Source organism: Gavia stellata, chromosome 8, assembly GCF_030936135.1.
Source record: "Gavia stellata isolate bGavSte3 chromosome 8, bGavSte3.hap2, whole genome shotgun sequence".
Lineage (NCBI taxonomy): Eukaryota > Metazoa > Chordata > Aves > Gaviiformes > Gaviidae > Gavia > Gavia stellata.
Window position 1 is genome coordinate 10,610,698 of NC_082601.1, and position 17,341 is coordinate 10,628,038.

The window sequence follows — 17,341 nt, forward strand, 5'->3', positions numbered from 1 at the left end:
TTAAGCCCATGTGAAAGTCTCTGCAGAGTCAGGTGCTCGGGGGAGCCGGAGCCAGGCCAGCAGTTACTTCATCGTTCCGTTTTCTCTGACCGAGACCTGTAAGAGGGGTATCACACAACCCGGCATCGCTAAGCCCAACTCAGCTGGAAGCGTGAGCACGGTACAAGAAGGCCACCGGCATGTGTCTGCTCCTTACTTTGCCAACAAACGCCTGTCCAAAGGCGGTGTGCAGTTAAACTGACTCCTGCTGAAGCTCCTGTGAGCTGCTCCGTCTATGCTGCACGCACGCTGCTTTTGACCAGCACCTTTGAGCGCCCATTCGCCCCGCGGCGGGGCTCCCGAGGGCAGGGCCGGCCTGGAGGCAGACGGCCGCTCCCCCACGGGCCCGCCGGCCCTCACGGCCGCCCAGGCCCCGCTCCGCGCCCAGCCCGCCCCGCCGCCGCTCCCGTCAGCTGCTCGGCAGGGCGCTGCGGAGGCTGCGCGGGGCGGGGACTGGCGCGGGGAGGGAGAAGATGGCGGAGGCCGAGTGAGTCCTGGGGCTGCGGCGGCTGCCGCGCCGAGGGGACGGGTGGGCCGGCGCAGGGGGCGTGGGGGCGGGCAGCGGCTCTGTGAGGCGCGGGGGCCGGGCCGGGCCGGGCGGGCAGCGGCGCCCCGCGGCCCCGTCCTCCCCGCGGGCGGCCGAGCCCCCGGCAGCGCCGGAGCCCTGTCTCGGGGTGGGGATGGCGCCGGGCCCCGCCGCGGCCGGGCTGCTGGGGACGCGGCGCAAGCGGTGGGCGGCCCGGCTGCCTGTGCCGGGAGGGCCGCGGCGGGTGCCCGCCATGCCCGTGTGCAGCGGGTGAGAGAGGGAGAGGACGGCGGGAGCCGTTCCCCCCCCCGGCAGCGGTTAAATCTGCTGCCTGGCGAGGCTCCCCCCGGGCAGGCGGGGCGGGGATGGCTGCCTGCGGGCTGGGCCCTGCGCGCCGGGCCCGCGGCCCGTCCGCGGGCGTTGCTTAATGGGCCCAGCCTGGGCTGGAGGCGCTAACGCTGGCCCGAAGCGGCCGGCTTGATGCCCAGGCTGATAGGACCCCTCAGGCCCGGGGCATGCGGAGCAGGCCGAGCCGGGAGAGCCGCCGAGCCGGGTGCACGGAGAAAGGGGGTGGTTTGCTTTTGGCGTTGCCTCGCGGATGACAGATGGTTTCTTGTCATTGTCACCATTTTTGCCATCTCCTGCGCGGTGTTGCTTAAATAAATCTTCTCTTTCTTGGCCTCCGCTACACTGCGTTGTTTCTAATGTGTCTGTATCGTGTAAGAAGTTGTGAATCGCACACAGCAGAAGGCTCTTTGTAAGCATGAAGGGAGCATTGGGGAGCACTTGCAGGACAGATCTTCTAATTAGAAGACAGTTAAGTGACTAAGTGTTTTGAAAATGTGCAGGGTGATAATTTACTTGTTAACTTTTTTGCAATGCCTGACATCGTGTGGTTGCCTTGCGAATCCTATATAATGCTCTCACATGCTCTGTTAACAAGCTTGGGTTGAAGCCGTGTGCCACCGAGGAGGGAAAGTGCAGCTGAGACTTTGTGGCAGTGCCAAGCCTGTAGCTTGCAGTGTGGTGTTACAGTTTTGAATGTGTATTCCCAAGAGACGAAGGCTCAGCAGTAGTGTTGGTTCAATATGTGAACTCTTCCTATCTGAGTGGAAACCCTCAGTAAAATACAAGGCTTAAAAGGAGAGAGGCATCGTCTCATCTACCTGCAGGCACCCTAGCCTCCCAGTCCAGGAGAAGGAGGTGATGTCTTCTTTAGAGATCTTAATTTCTTTTTTTTTGTGAAAGGTGACGATAGTAAATACCTTTGCTATGCCTGAGCACCGTGAACCCAGACTGTCCGAGGCACTGGAGAATCTTTACATGAGTATTGGTCACCTTGCTCTATTCCCCCATTGCTCTGTCTCAGAGCCAATGAGCAGGGAAAATTTGGAAACTGGGATAAAACAAATAGGATCAATATGTGTACAGTGAGAAAACAAGATGGAAACTACTGCATCATGCTAATTTGGGACCTTCCATTACTTGTTATAAGCATTCCCTGACGTGTACCCACCCAAGTGCCCTTGCAGTGGTCAGGCTGTTTACCTCATAGTAAAAATCTGTTGCTGGTGCCTTGAATGACTTGCAGCTGCAGTGGTTGTATAAAAGCAGTAAGCGATTTCCTTGCGTCGCACGGTCCTGTTAGATTTTGATAAGCCTTCACAATTAAATAGCATATATTTGATGAATGATGTGTTAAATAAATGGAAATTGGGTAAATGCAGGTTTTACGTTCTGAAACTGGTTTATGACAGAATAAAATTGGACTTTTATTTGATCATCAGCATGTCTAGGAAAAAAAAAGTAAGATTTGTTTGGTGTTTACATCAGTATTGCCATATGGGACAGTTGATGATTCTTAATTAAGCTAGAGATTATTATATTTGAAGAATTAGAAGAAGCAGAGTCTTGTTAGAGGGAGATAGCAAAAGATGGTATAAAATGGGAAAATAATGGCTGCAGGGAAATTATTAATAGATTTAACCAAAGACAGGGACTTGGACTGATCTTGCTCAGTATTTTAGTTGATGACCTTGGTACACAAAATAGCATGCAGTAATGACGTTTGATGACCCAAAGCTGGGAACCGTTTGCAGGGCCGAAGAAGACCGAGATATCCTACAGGAAAAATGGAGTGACGTTGAGTGTCAGAGTAAATAATACCTATGGGCTGAAATTCAGCGTGCAAGGTTTGGGGCCAGTACCAAAGAACAAGGAGTTCAGTAACAGGAAAGAAGAGAGACTTGAATGTAGTAATGGATCACAGGATGTGTGCAACCGCTTTATGACAGTGAAAGAAGAAATTGTGATCCTTGGTGTGCAGCAGATGAGCTCATCTAAAGAGAGACAGAAGAGTGCGAACTTTCTTGTACAAAGCTGTGAAAGCCGAACCTGGGATTGTATGCCTCAGATTTGGTCATGGATTTAAAAAGGCAAAAAGGATGTGCAGACTTCAGGAAGTGCCAAGAGCTGTTGGGATGGTGAAGTAAGTGGAGAGTCAAGAGTTTACCTTGTTCTCCTAGGCAAGCTAAAGCTAGGAATGGACATAACAGTTTAAAAGCCCCCATGAGGTATGGTATTCCTCCTGCGGTTTGTAATTGGGACCTACAGTCTCCAATGCCGTGTATTGAAAAGACTCCTGTAAATCCTGTGAATTCCTGTGATCGCCTGGTGGGCAAAGCCCCCAGGGACAGGGGAGACTCTCAGCTGAAATAGTGATGTAGTTGTGACTCTGTGCTGTCTTTCCTGGAGGCTAAATGTATTATCCAAGCTCCACTGCGGTGCCATCCGGCGGAGGGAAAACAAAATCTGGAGCACCTCCTTCTTGCTTGAGGGAAGTGCGTTGCAGTGCCAGTGCCAGCCTTGATGTAGACATCTCAGTGTTCAGTGTGAGCCAGGAAGCTGACTGAGAAGCCAGACACCGCGGTCGCCCTCTTCCTCCCGCCTCCCCCCCCAGACGTGTTCATGATTGCAAATAACATGGAGAATTGGCTGTGTAGAAGAGACCCTGTGTTCTTAAGAGGACTATGCTGCCTCCCCGAATTGCCAGCAGGAAGTTACATGTGATCAGAACTTCTTGTTTTGTTTTGCCTCTTGGAACTTTTTCTGAGCGGTGGAGGATGGTGCAGTGTGGCATCGCGTCTTCTGTGGAGTTACCTGTAGTGTCTTAACTAGCCTGGATGTATTTAACTTCCCTTTTGGCTTTCAATCAACAAAAGTGAATGCTGCGTCCTCTGCGCTACTGCCGCGTTTTCAGAGAGCTTCCTCCGGATCTGCTGAATCCGGGTGGAAGGGGAACGGGTGTGCTGGTTTGGCTCCCCTTGTGCCCACGTGGCCGTAAGTAAGAGTTAACAAAAGCTGCCACCAGTTGGCAGTTTCAAATTTATAAACAATGTCAGAGCTTTTTTTCTTAAGTTCCAGGTGGCTAAGCTGTCAATCAAAATTGTTGTTATACATGAATGTGGCACTGAATCCATGTGTAACAAGACTCTTGATGGACAGGTTTTTTTAAAAAGAGTGATTGGGATGGGAACTGTGCCATTCCTGTAGTGCTGGCAGAGTTACTCATGTAGGATGCTACCTAGTGCACGGGCAGGGGGCCCTCGTTTTCCCTTCACTCTCAGGTTCTTTTCTGCCTGGTTACAGTTACAGTTTGTAATAATGTATGGCAGTTTTCACCAAAAGTGTGTTACTTAGATAAATATTTCTCTGTATTGAGATTATTTCTCTGGTTTGATGAGTTGTTGGTTCTTATCTGGGGTTATGAAAATGGATGCGCTGCGGGATTGCTGAAATTCTAACTCCATCCTGAAAAATATTTCTCAGATTTCACTTTCCAGTTGCGAAATGTTTTCTGGCATCTCCTCAAGAAGAGAGATCTGTGAACCTCTGTGGCTGACTTGAAACTAAGGGATGTGTTTACTTGCTTCTGAATTACATAATCTCCAGTTGTTGCTTAAAGGAGGGGAGAAAAACAATTTATTGTTACTGCAAAGCAAGCCTTTCTTCTATCTGATATGGGTTTCATTTCTTCACCTCTTCTCTGGGTTTTCACATTCCTAGCTGTCCCATCCCACATGTTTCCTCCTCCTCTGTCTCCTAGTAGACAAAGCTGTTTGTAAAACCTGTTTTCTTTGTATGGCATTTTTGCAGCTGTGGTTGATTCTGCTCTCAAATGACTAATTGCTTCCTCAGAAAATTCAGAAAAATATAATGGCCATATTTTTTAACCTAATCTCAGATTTATTTAAGAGAAATATATTTAATGTTTCTTGTATCTGCATTTTTCACCCTTTTTTTCTTTTTTTATTTTTCAGGGTTTGGGTATCTCCTAATTGAGGAGAGTCAAAATACTGATTGCAAGTGAATCCTCCTCAGTCAGCCTGTTGGATGTCTCTGAGAACATAAGAAGTCATGGCAGAAAATGATGCAATGCCAACCTTACCAAAAAAGTGTGGCCCATACATTTCATCTGTAACCAGTCGTGGCATGAATTTGGTAATTCGTGGTATAGTGCTGTTTTTTATTGGCGTATTTCTTGCATTAGTATTAAACTTGCTTCAGATCCAGAGAAACGTTACTCTCTTCCCCCCTGATGTGATTACAAGCATCTTCTCCTCAGCTTGGTGGGTACCACCTTGCTGTGGCACAGCGTCAGGTAAGTTCAGTCATGTACGTATGCCTGGCATGGAGATGAAGGGGTGGATAGGGAGTTACATAGTTGCAAAAAACTATATGAAAGGTGTGGAAGATAAAAATTTCTCTTCCAGCATCACTACCCTTTTCGAGCTATTACTATCCTTCTGATCTCCCTGTGTATACACAAATATGCATTCATGTGTCCAGAAATTGTTGTTCTGCTAACTTGTTTTACTGTAATATTGCTGGCAGAGCATAACCTTTGCTTTTTCTGCCGGGTTAGAGTACAAGTTTAACAGACTTTAGAAGGTGGCGCCGCTTGTAACCTTGAGGCTGGATTACAGGAGTGTGCTCTACAGACCACCCTTGAAAATACCTTGGAAATGTCAAGATGGTGCAGCACACAGTACCTTGTTTTGAGCGCAGCAAACCCCCCTGAGTAATGCTCCCTTTTGTGGTCCAGCTTTCCATTTGTTCCTCGTTCCAGTTTGAGGCATTGCTTTAGCTCCATAAAGCTGGGAGACCTGACTGTGTCTCAGGTAGTTGAGGCCAGGCCCACAGTTTGCGGTTGCAGAGGCAAGTTGCGGAACAGAGCACCTCAGTTAGATTCATGTATCAAGTTGGATGATGTGAACATGCTCCATTTCTCCCATGACCACGTAGGGAGTTGAGGCTTTTGCCTGTTTAGCTAGTTTAAGTGAGATGTCTACTGCAGGTAGTAAGAAATATCCCTTTTTCCTCTTCTTTCATCTTCAAGTATCATGGCGTATTCCGTGTTACAAGCCTGATGGAATTTGGCTTTCAACTTGACTCTGAAGATCACTGATCCCATGGGTCAGTTTTACGCTTTACTAAGGGAGTATTCTCAGCAACCAGTACTGGAGGATTCTGCTTTAGCGAACCTTTACAGTAAAGGCGGTATCTTCCTAGAGGTCAGTTTTAATAAGATGGAGAAGCTCACGTTTCCGGGTATTAATATGAGTCAATGAACTAGCTTTTGAATTGGCATCGCTGTTTTACTAATGATAATATTAAAGTCTATTTTTACCCTAGTCATCCAATTGCGTTCTTTTTGATACCTTGTTGAAATACTACACCCCAGATGTCATAGAGGAGCTTGGTGTAAAAGGAAACCCCCCAAATGTCTCTCTGAATACGTCAGTTTTGTTCTGTGGAAATGCATTTGGCATGTTATGGTGGCAGTTACATACCTGCTTTATCTGCTAGTTGTCTTAGTCCTCTTTATGTTTTCTTGCTGAGATTGTTGGTAAGTTTTTGGTTTGTATCCTGCATTTGCTGCATTTTTCTTTTATACTTTAAACTGTCTTGACAAACATGTCTGGTAAAGGTTTGATCTTTCATATATGGAGTTGTGGGGGTTGAAATGACAGAATCCCACCTTGCAGCAGCAACACATAAAGTTTGCAGTGTTCACTGTAATGTTTGCACTGTCAACGGTTTTCATCAAGCTGCACCTTGTGCTCTCTTGGGTCGTCTGAGAACACTGTCTGCAGCTGCATATGGGGAAGTCATGAAGGCTAGATCTTGTCACCATCTCAGAAGAACCTTGTGGGCCATTCTGGTGCTGATGGGTTGGCGGTTTTGATGGAAAGACTGGATATGGCTTGTAAAGTGTAGTCAGTCACCTGCTAGGCATTTGCACTACTTGATTTTAAGCCACCTGATTTAAAGATACTGCTGCATTAATTGGTTTTTCCCAGCAGGTGAGCCCTGTTGAGGTGTTCAAATTTTCTTTTTCATTATCAGTCTTTTCTTCTCCGTTTTCTTTCCTTATCTTCTCTGCTAGTGTACATACAGGGAACTTCTGTGGTAAATGCTGATAATTCACCCATTTTCTTACCGTTTGTACTTGCACAGCCTTCCTGGAATTGGCATGAACATTTGTCTGCAGTATGGTTTATTATTATGAACGGAATAAAGGTATTTTGCATATTTATAATCAGTGGTGATCGAGGCTGCTTGCAGAGAAGTCCTTTCATCTGTCACTGTTATTAGTCATCAGTTTGGCCCAATGCCTTTGGCAAGAAAATTGCTCAGGGTTTTTTTTTTTTTATCTCCAGCTTTACTGGTGATTTATTTTCCTGAATCCTGGAGATCAGTTTCCTCTTCGGCAGCATAAAGAGCATTTGCCATAACATACCTCCAACAGCATGTGAGACTGAGGGCACTGGTGTCGGTACTGATGACTCAGGCTCTGCCCCCCCCCCGCAGCACCAGTTTAACATTAAGCACTGGTGTTATTCCTCAGCTGTGTTGGTAACAGTCTTTTTAGCTGCAAATGCAGTAGAGAACACATTTATGAAAAAATGTTCAAAGAGCGTAGCAGTTCCCTGGGGTTGAAAGTCCTGTTTGCTTTCTGTATTCAAAAGCTACTGTAGGCTTTTGGCTTTCCCTCTTCTGTGTGAGCCTTTATAGTAGCACTGAAGAAGAGAAAAACATTATCCAAACAAAGCCTGCTTGTAACAACAACAAAAGAAGACACAAAACATTGGTGTTATAAACCACACTCTGCCCTTACTGTGGTGTGTTTGTTCTGCAGTTATTTAAACATGTATGTTCGATATGTGGGATTTCCAAAAGTGCCAGCCTGAAAGCTATTACTGCTCTTTTTGAACTGTAGTGTGAGACTGTAGATTTTGGTAGGGTGCAGAGCTCTTTCATCCTCTGCCCCTAGTTCAAATCGTCTCTGTTTTGCTACTTTTGCCAGGTCACTGCTGCAGTGGTTGAAGATGCTGCTGAAGTTTTACAGGGCTTTTTAAAATAATGAAATTGTTTGAAATTCCTTTTCTTTTACAATGTATGTTTTGTACTATTTATCCTTAAAAGATCTGTTTTGGTAGTCACAATAATTGTCAAAGTCTAGATAGTCTTTATTTTAGTTAAATATTGCCAGTGCTTTAACTTCTGTGCCTTTTTTCTTTCCTGTCTCCACAGCTGTGATTGGGTTATTGTACCCGTGCATGGACAGACATCTGGGAGAGCCACATAAATTTAAGAGAGAATGGTCCAGTGTAATGCGATGTGTAGCTGTCTTTGTGGGAATAAATCATGCCAGTGCTGTATCCTATATTCAACAAATGGGTTTCCACTAAAACAAATCTCACATAGGCAGTCATGGTGAATTTTTGGTAAAGATATAACATGCAGTATTTTTGCAAGGGAAATGCAGAACTCATGTTAGTGTTAAACTGTCGTAGCAGTATTGGAGGTGATAAGTCTCACGTCTTTTCATTCTGAAAAATCTTTTCATCAGAAATGTCTCAGTATTGGGCTTTGTCTTATAGTCTTTATTTTCTTTGAATAATTAAAGTAAGTGCAGGGAAATATTTATTTGTTAGGTATTACAGAAAAGTACTTTAAGACATTCCAAGGGTTGATGTCCTTTTAATACTGTAGTAAGAGGTTGAGGCCCAGTCTTGAAGTCATCAGTGAAGCACATGCACTTTGCAAAGAATGGGGAGAACTCAGGACCAGGTAATACCCAGGACTACACAAAGCAAGTAAGCATTGTTACCCCATTCTGCAAATGATGCCTTGATGCTGAGAGAGTAGTTACCATTCCTGTGATCTTTCAGTAAGAGCAATTAGAAGTCAGTCAGCGTGTTGCAGTAGATTGTACTCCTCCTAACTGTGTAGCTATTTAGATACATCCTTGCACAAGCATGCTCAAAACTGGCGTCCCTTCCTTCTGAAGCAGCTGGGGCCATGCTGGGTGACAGGGTGTTTTTCACATGGAGTGACACACCTTACTGGTAGTGCTGTGAGTCTTAGTGGTTTTGTGTAGTCATGCCTAGTGCTGCCTCTGTCAGGTAAAACCAGGATCTGTCTGTGAAAATTGGGTTCTTGTAAACTAATTAGAAAGGAATCTGATCATCTCTGGAACTCTCATCTCCTTCAGTGCCAGTGCCAACACAGTTTGTAGAAACTGTGCTAAGAAGTTCTGATTTGCATGCTACTGAATCTCCTCATTTCCAGGAAAAGAGGGCAAGTTAAGGGAAAGATGTGAGAGCTGGCTTAATTCTTACTGAGGTGGCTTTGCCCTCAGATGGGTTTTGTTGTTGTTTGGTTTTGTTCCCATCAGCCATCCTATCCAGTATGGCCGGATGAGCTGGAGCTGCCAAGGTTCAGAGTCATTCCCACTGTCCCTCACAAGCCTTGCTCTCCTTGCCAAAGATGCATTAATCTGGTCCTGTGGTTCTCACTGACCTGGACTGTACCCGCTGTGTAAGCGCATGCAACTTTGCTGCCTTTAAGAAATACAAGAGAATTGACAGCTTCTCTCTGCATGGGTCAGATTATTTACAGCAAACCTTCTTGCAGTTTTCTAACAGCTGTTACACATATTCCAGGACGTCATTAATGTACTGACTGTATTTACTCCTTGACAGCTCTCCAGACTGCTTTCTTGTCAGCTTATTACCAGTTCTGCACGTTACCGTCTTTGGTGTGGTTTTTGGTCTTGTTTGACATTTTTTTCTGCTGCTATTGATTTTTTATCCTGTAATTATTTATTTCAGTTAGTTGAACTTCTTTCTCATTTCCTTTAGGTCTCTCTCCAGGTCTTTGTGAGAAAATAGGGCAGTGTTTTTATGTTGTCATCCCATAAATTTGCTCTCAGGCTTATGAAACTTGACAGCCTCCTTTTTAATAATCTGGTTTGGACAGGAGTAGTGAGGATGAGTTAGTATTTCCAAAACATTCTGAAGAATGTGAAACACTAAAGATATCTGGAGTGACTTCACACTTCTATCACACAGTTGACAAAACTGATTTTCAATACTAGTTTACATGAATACTTTCACAGTAATATTATGTATATTTTGTTTTATAGAAAACATTAACATTTTTTATGTTTAGCAGAATGTAAACTAGCATGTACATGAAACAAAATTAAGTAAGAGTGACCTTTTTCAGTAAATCCTTGTCGTTTAGAGGCGTCTAATGCTAGATTTAAGATTTCATGCTTAGTGTAACAAAGGACCAGGTAAAGATGAGATGTCCTTACTCTGAACAGTAACGTGCATTGTATGTCTGTATAAAATGCCTACATTATCTGGTAGGTGTTTAGTGTCTTCACTCTTGTACAGTGCTAAGACCCTAAAATTGTGAAGAAGTGTTGTAAGTTTTTAGTTTCCTGATGTATTGGCAACACTTACAAGGCTTATTTCCTTATAGCTGATACTGCTAGTGCTGTATTTTTTATGGTATTCTTTTCTGTTATGTCAAAATACGATAAACAGAATGAAGAAAACTGCTTTAGACTTGTATATGATATTTCCAAGCTTGTCCTTAACAATCAACACAGAAAGTAGATTTTGCCAACAATATCCAGTTGTCTCTCACATTAGCAGCCCTGTCAATTGGACTGTGGTGGACATTTGATAGATCACGCAGTGGCTTTGGTCTTGGAGTAGGAATTGCTTTCCTGGCCACATTGGTGTCACAACTTCTGGTCTACAATGGAGTTTATCAGTAAGTATTTACTCCTTTAACATTAAATGATAGTCTCCTGAAGCTGTAACATAAAATTAGAATAACTGAAAGGGTAGAATTTGACATGATTTCCAAAGCTGCCAGCACTTAATTTTGAGTGTGACATAAAAGCTCTCATGAACAGTCCACTTTATGTGTTTGTAAGTGAGACTCCTAGTTGGAAGTTGCTTATCTCAATAAAAATGCTACCTTAACAATGTAACTTACTTTTTTTAGTTGAACAAATGGGATTATAATCAATAAGAATCTTTCTTTGTTATTTGCTGCAAGTAATTAAATTTCAATAATACATGTCTTTTTTAGTTGAAATGTCCTAATATTTAAATTTGTGGATTTGTCTCATGTATTGGAGGACTCTATGTATTGCACAATGTTGAGCTCAAAAATGTGCGTTCTTTTCCAGATACACGTCTCCAGATTTCCTTTATGTTCGTTCCTGGTTGCCATGTATATTTTTTGCAGGTGGCATAACTATGGGCAATATTGGCAGGCAGCTGGCAATGGTAAGTTTAGGGGGGAGGGTTGACTGCCTTCTAGTAAAGTTTTAATCTACCTGTCATTCCTTCCTTCATATATACCAACCAGCTATTTGACTTGTGGATGTGGAGTAAGGTAAAAATCAGTAATCATTGCTTTCTGATGTAGTTAATTAGCTGTTAGTACTGTAACTCAGAGCACAGCCTATGACTTTGCTCTGTACACTCTCAGTTGCCTACTTTTACTCCTTTCAGGGATAGGAGCTAAATAAGAGCTCCTGTGTTTGGGGAGAAGTCAGGCCATCCCCTAAGTCTGAACTGCTCTTTCTGCTGCTCAAGGAGACAGAAATTGCAGCCAACAGTGTGTGCACAGAACTTAGGGAGACCAAACTTATCTGGGTGAAGTGTAAGCTAAGCTATTTTATCATCTGTTTCGTAGAAAAATCCATCTCATAGCAGTCTTTTTCCTTAGTTATGTAAACTATTATTACTAATTGTGTCAACTTCTGTTTTTCAGTATGAATGCAAAGTCATTGCAGAGAAGTCTCACGAGGACTGAGGAGAAACCATATGCACCTTTTAAACAGGAAAATACCTGACAAATGACTGTCGGAGGAGCATAAGGAACACTTGACTTTGAAATTGCCAAAATGCAATTTTTTTTTCCCCTTGAGTGGTATACTTTACTGCAATCTGTGATTGCTGCTTCTATAGAAACCTTGATGTCTGATTTTGATTACTGTGAAGTTACAATAGTATGCAATACATTTGACAATATTGGTTCAATTATAGGATTCTTTTTTTCCAAATCTAAACTGAGTTTACCATAAGTTCTTGTCTGTCCGTAATGTTGCAGTGCCAAACTGAACCTTTGCACTACGTTTCGGTAGCTGAAACTTCTGCTTCACTTTATCTTGAAAGTTTTGAGGAATTTGTTCTTAATAGCTCAGTGAAAGACAGGGGATTCAGATTTAGGAATGAAGATACTCTCTTTCCATGATGATAGCCTGTAATATCTTTATGAAATTCATGGTTTACAGGTGAGCTTTGATGCAATAAGTAACTGATTTCTACCTATTAACACACTGTATCATTCTTCTTACTCACATCACCGGTGAGGAAACTTAATACGGATTGTATGGGTTATTGCTGTAGCATTTAATTTGTCTGTGGTACATGCCCAGTATTGCAGAATACAGAAATGGAAACTGAAGCTGGAAATTATTTGCTATTTTTTCCCCTGGTACAACCAGTATACATGTTTGTATATGAATTTACGTGGACCATCATCAGATGTGGACAGATTCCGAAACTACTTGTTGAGTAACAGGATACAATTTGGGTCATTCTTGTACAATCCCTTAAGCTGACTTGTGTTGATCCCTTATGAAAAAAAAATCTTAGGGAGTTTTTATTGCAAAACTTAATTATGCTGAACTAAATCTGCCACTACCATATAGTGTCATAAAACCCTCCATTACCAATGTTACTCCTGATAGTTCTTGTCTGCTACCTGCTCTGTTTGCAGGGATCGGCAGAAGGAGGCAAGGCTGTATTTTAGGTACTGATGTAGCCCTTACTGCTGTGACTATGGTCCAGGCAACCATCAATGCATTTGTTCTCATAGCAATCTTCTGAGGTGGAGAAATACTGTTACCCCTGTTTTACAGGTGCCTGTGCACAGAAAGTCTGATAGGACAGGGAGCTGAAATAGGCTGTGTGCTAATCTGGTCTCTTCTTAAGAAGAAGGATTTTAGTGTGTGACCCATTTTTGGGGGCATACGTGGAATTTCCTCTTGGCTTTGCAGCTCCCTTTTAAGACCATGAGGTAAAAGAACTTGCATAAGAAGGCAGCAAGTAGACTTCAAGAGGACACTGCTAACCTGTGCCAGCAGTGAATTTCGCATGGGATGTCTCAACTTTGTTTTCCCCCTTCTGTCTCTGTGTTGATGATGTTTTAATGTATTTGTTTCCTTTTTTGTCTTGAAGTACTATTTTTTTAAATCTTCCATGAAAGGTTTATAAGACATGTTACAGTCACCTAGGGAGGCTGGAGTTGGTCCAAAGAACAAATAGATGTTTAGACAAGTTTTTATTAATAAATGTGTGTATGTATTGTACACGAAGCTTGAAATAGGCAACTCTTTTTCAGTCTTATATGCTTATCTCTAAGTCTGAAAAGCATGCAAGGGAGTGCTTCCAAAAGTGTTGTGAGGTGGTCACAAAAGGAAAATTTCTTGAATGGGGAAGTGTAAAAATAAGTAAATGATGTATAAAGAGCTTGGTTCTGCAGCTCCACGAAGTTTCATCAGCTTATCCTGGTTCCATGACAATTCAACACCTGAAGCACGCTTTCATTGGGTAATGTTTCAGGAAAGCACTTACAGATACGCTTTGCTTTAAGCAGAGGTAGAACATGTTTAAGTAGATCCCTGACTAGAGATTTTCTTTTAATCAAACCATATGGCAATAAGAAGCATTTTACTAATAAAACCAAGAAACTGTTAGGGCATGAACTAAGGGTGGAGTTTCCTTACGTGGGCTCTGGCTCTGGCATTTCACTGAAGAAGCTGTTGGGTCCCTTTCCATACAGTATTTGGCCTCATCCGCCTTCTTTACTTAAACAAATGGCTTCAGCTTGGTGGGTAGCATGATGAGTCCCTCTTGAATTACCAGGGCACGAATGGCATAAAAAATCAGATGTTTCTTATCCTAACTGTAGGGAATCACTTGGTGCCTCAGTAGCCAGTGTGCTGACTTGGTAAACAATTTACTTTCATCGTGACCAATAAGTGTATACAACTGGAGAGGAGTAGTTTTTGTAATTCACTTGGTGGTAGAACTGCTTTTACCTGCCAGTCTAAATATTTACACAGAAAAAGCCTTGTGTATGTTAAAATGTGCAGTATGTGAGAAGTGGTTATTGTGTGTCTGTGGCACCCACTTTACAACACTTTGCACTCGGATTCATCTAAAGCTGATTAGACTGTGCTGTCCACTAACTTCTTTTAAATTTCATTTTGGAAATTTTTAGCATGTTGTGCAAAGGCAGCAATCATCCAAAATAAATTTGGGTAGAGTCCTTTATGGTATTTGTTTTATCATTTTTATTCTTATTTGACTAAAGTCAATACAAGATTCACATCTTGGATGTCATATTTTTTCAAACTGCATTGTAATTTTATGGCTGATGTGTTCAAACCCTGAAAAAGGTTCATGACGAGAATGCTGACACAGCCTTAACTGTAGTGGTGTGAACATGCTGCTACTGTATATCGTGTAATTATAACATTAGACTGTCTTAAAAATGTTGTTCAATAGAGAATGAATAAGGTATATTTTAGATACAACTTTATAAGCACTATAACCTCTTCACTAATTAAGCATTGTAAGGTCTATGCTGTTTAAACTGGCAAATTGCTGTTAAAAGCAAAATGTGCATTAAATACAATTACAACCTTGTTTGATAGGTTTCTTCTTTCTTTAAGAAATGATACTGATTTTTTTTAAATACACTCAGTTGCCTTCCATCAGCAATCTTGTAATAATTTTGACCATTGAGTTGGCATATTGGTTGCACAAAACATCTGTCTAGAAATACTGAAAAAGAAGTAGGCAAGATCAAGTCCGTGGCAATTCTATCATAATTAGCATGCTGAGCAGCCTTTGAAAATTTGCCCTTTTGAATCTGCAATGGGAATATTTGAGCTGGGGGAAAATAAGCCAGGTAACTTCAGTTGCAATACAGAAAATAGACATTTAGATATAAATAGCTGCTATGAGTATGAAAAAAACCCCATGAATGGCAGGGAATCCCTTAATATATTTGTATTTATTAATGTTCCGGTCTGGATATGAACTGAATGTTATTCTGGTATTCACAGACTGTCCATTTGCAGTGCCCATCACTCTGTCTCAAAAAAGATGTAACAAATAGAGGTTTAGAAATGTGTTATGAAAAAGCCCCCGGGCAGAGGTGAAGAAAGGGTGGGGAGAGAGGTTCATCAGTATTTGTGACGCAGTGCCCGCAGCAGGATGGCAACAGAAGTGAAAGTTGGACAGAGCGCAGGCTATGAATGGAGAAGACCCGTGTTTGTGTTGGATGGGGCAACCTGTGACCCAAAACCCTGAACTCTGTAGTTAAAATGCAGAGGCCCAGGCATGCCAAGTGTCTGACCAGAGGACTCACAGCCAAGGAAAGAAAGAACTGTAATTTTACCTAGTCGTGGCACTAAGATCGGTCAAAAGCACACTGGCAAAGATGCTTTGCTGGAGACTTAACCTCTCCCTTTCATCTGTAGCTTCTCTGTGAGAGCATCACACCGGGGAATGGAAACTCCGGGCCCTTCCTGCTCAAGTTCAGCCCGAGGGTGTCAAATGGAAAGTTGCCCATTTTGGAAAGAATGTTCCAACCGCTGGTCTGCCAGGCTCTCGCGAAACGCATCTTCTGTCTCCCCTTATAACATGGCTGCTGAAAGCAGCTAATAGGAGAGTAAACAAAGAAACTTCCTCTGTAGCTTCTGTACTTCCCTTCTGCCATCTGGCTGGGGGCTGCTGCGGGGACCTATGGGCATACACCAGCCTTCCCTTTTTATCTCTCCCAGCATGTAAGGAAGGGACGTAATTTTACCAGCTGCATCACCCTGGACATTTTGCATATGCTCTTTACATTTTGGAGCAGTGTTACCAATAATTCCTAATAGTAATAGATAAATATAACCTGTGGAAGTGATGTTAAATATCAAATACAATGCCTGTAAAAGCACATGCACAGCTGGGCAGAGGGAACGTGTGTCTCGCTGTGGGAATAGCTAGCTAATGCTGTTAGTTTTGATGCCAGTACTAAATGCAAAGCATGAGTAATTTTGCAGCTTAATGTTCGGTACTAAACAGTAAATGAAAGGTCAGTCCAACATGTTAACTGTCGTGGAATAGTAAACACTGCTTTAATTGCTTCATGTAGCCAGCTTGGAATTTTGGTGTGTCTGTTGTCATGTTTTGAGCAGCATGGTCCAGAGCCTTGTCCTGATTACCTCCCCTGGTCAAATGACAAAGCTTCAAATTAAAGGATAAACTTTATGCCTGGGCTTTTCAGGCAGCGTACTGGGAGTTTGTGCTTTGAATGCTTAAAAGCCACACTGGGGAAGAGGTAGGGGTCATTTCTTGATCTGATTGGACCCGAATCCGGGTTGAAGTGTAGTTTTTTATTTTCTTGAGGTTTTCCTTTCTTGCTCTTCGTTTCTGAAGCACAGAAGTTTAGCAGCTCCTGTTGCGCTTTCACGCTTACTTTGGTTTTTTAGCCTGCCCAGCACTATAGCAGATAGGAAACAACATACCCAAATAAGAAAGAATACAAAGGGAAAGGGCTGCTACTAAGTTTCCCCAGGCCAAGCCGGCTGAGAGCTCAGTGGTGTCCGGTGTGCCATCTGACACTGATGCACAAGCTGCAACGTCCCCAGATCGAATTCACAGGGTTCGCTTTCTGTACTGGCAGCAGTTCTGCTTTGACTTCTGCATTTAAAATCCCTATGCAGGGAGTGACCTGTTGTACTGTAGTTAGGCAGGGATACGTGCACACATTGCAGAGTATTCACAATAGCAAAGTCCGCAGGTATAGCCATAACATCTGCTTTTTGTTGGTAGGAATCATGAAATTATGCCTTTTAAGCAAATATGGCAAAGTATTTGTTGAAAGAAAATCTGTTTATAAATATATTGCTGTCTGAATTCACAACATAATTCTGCTATTTCTGTTCTCTGATTAGTTCAGTGTATGCCTTGTGTTACGTGAGATAAACCAACGTTTCAGATATTTAATACTTTTTTGGTAATCAAACGTCAAAGCAAGATCTTTTTCATGCAATTATTCAGGGAAAATGTGTGATCTAAAAAGAAAGCTGGGAGGAATAGGGTTGCAATTTAATTTACTGGTTAGAAATTATGCAAGGAGAAGCTCCAGCATTTTGCATAACATTGCAAGAAAGAAAAGGACAATAAGTGATCATTCTGATTTCATCCTGGGTTTCAAAACAAGAGAGGAAGGGGAGCCTTACAGATGCAGTGCATTTGTGTTGACTTGTTCTGATCTTCAGCTGTTCTCCGAAGGCATCACTATTGGCCATGATCACCAGAGCATGTTTTGGCT

General features: G+C 42.8%; 1 protein-coding gene across 1 annotated transcript; it reads left to right on the forward strand.

The window, feature by feature from the left end:
* Positions 1–507: 507 nt before the first annotated feature.
* INSIG2 (insulin induced gene 2) lies at positions 508–14,660 on the forward strand. The gene is made up of 6 exons (XM_059820134.1): positions 508–526; positions 4,885–5,225; positions 8,162–8,286; positions 10,533–10,699; positions 11,124–11,223; positions 11,714–14,660. Exons 2-6 carry the CDS (start codon positions 4,982–4,984, stop codon positions 11,753–11,755), a joined length of 678 nt encoding a protein of 225 aa, XP_059676117.1. The 5' UTR covers positions 508–526; positions 4,885–4,981; the 3' UTR covers positions 11,756–14,660.
* The last annotated feature ends 2,681 nt before the right edge of the window (positions 14,661–17,341 follow it).

Bases quoted from the DNA above. Each gene is read 5' to 3' on its own strand.
- INSIG2 (XM_059820134.1), top strand. From the start codon at position 4,982: ATGGCAGAAAATGATGCAATGCCAACCTTACCAAAAAAGTGTGGCCCA. The intron at 8,287-10,532 runs GTATCCTATATT...CAATCAACACAG, and splicing joins GAATAAATCATGCCAGTGCT to AAAGTAGATTTTGCCAACAA. The intron at 11,224-11,713 runs GTAAGTTTAGGG...TCTGTTTTTCAG, and splicing joins TTGGCAGGCAGCTGGCAATG to TATGAATGCAAAGTCATTGC.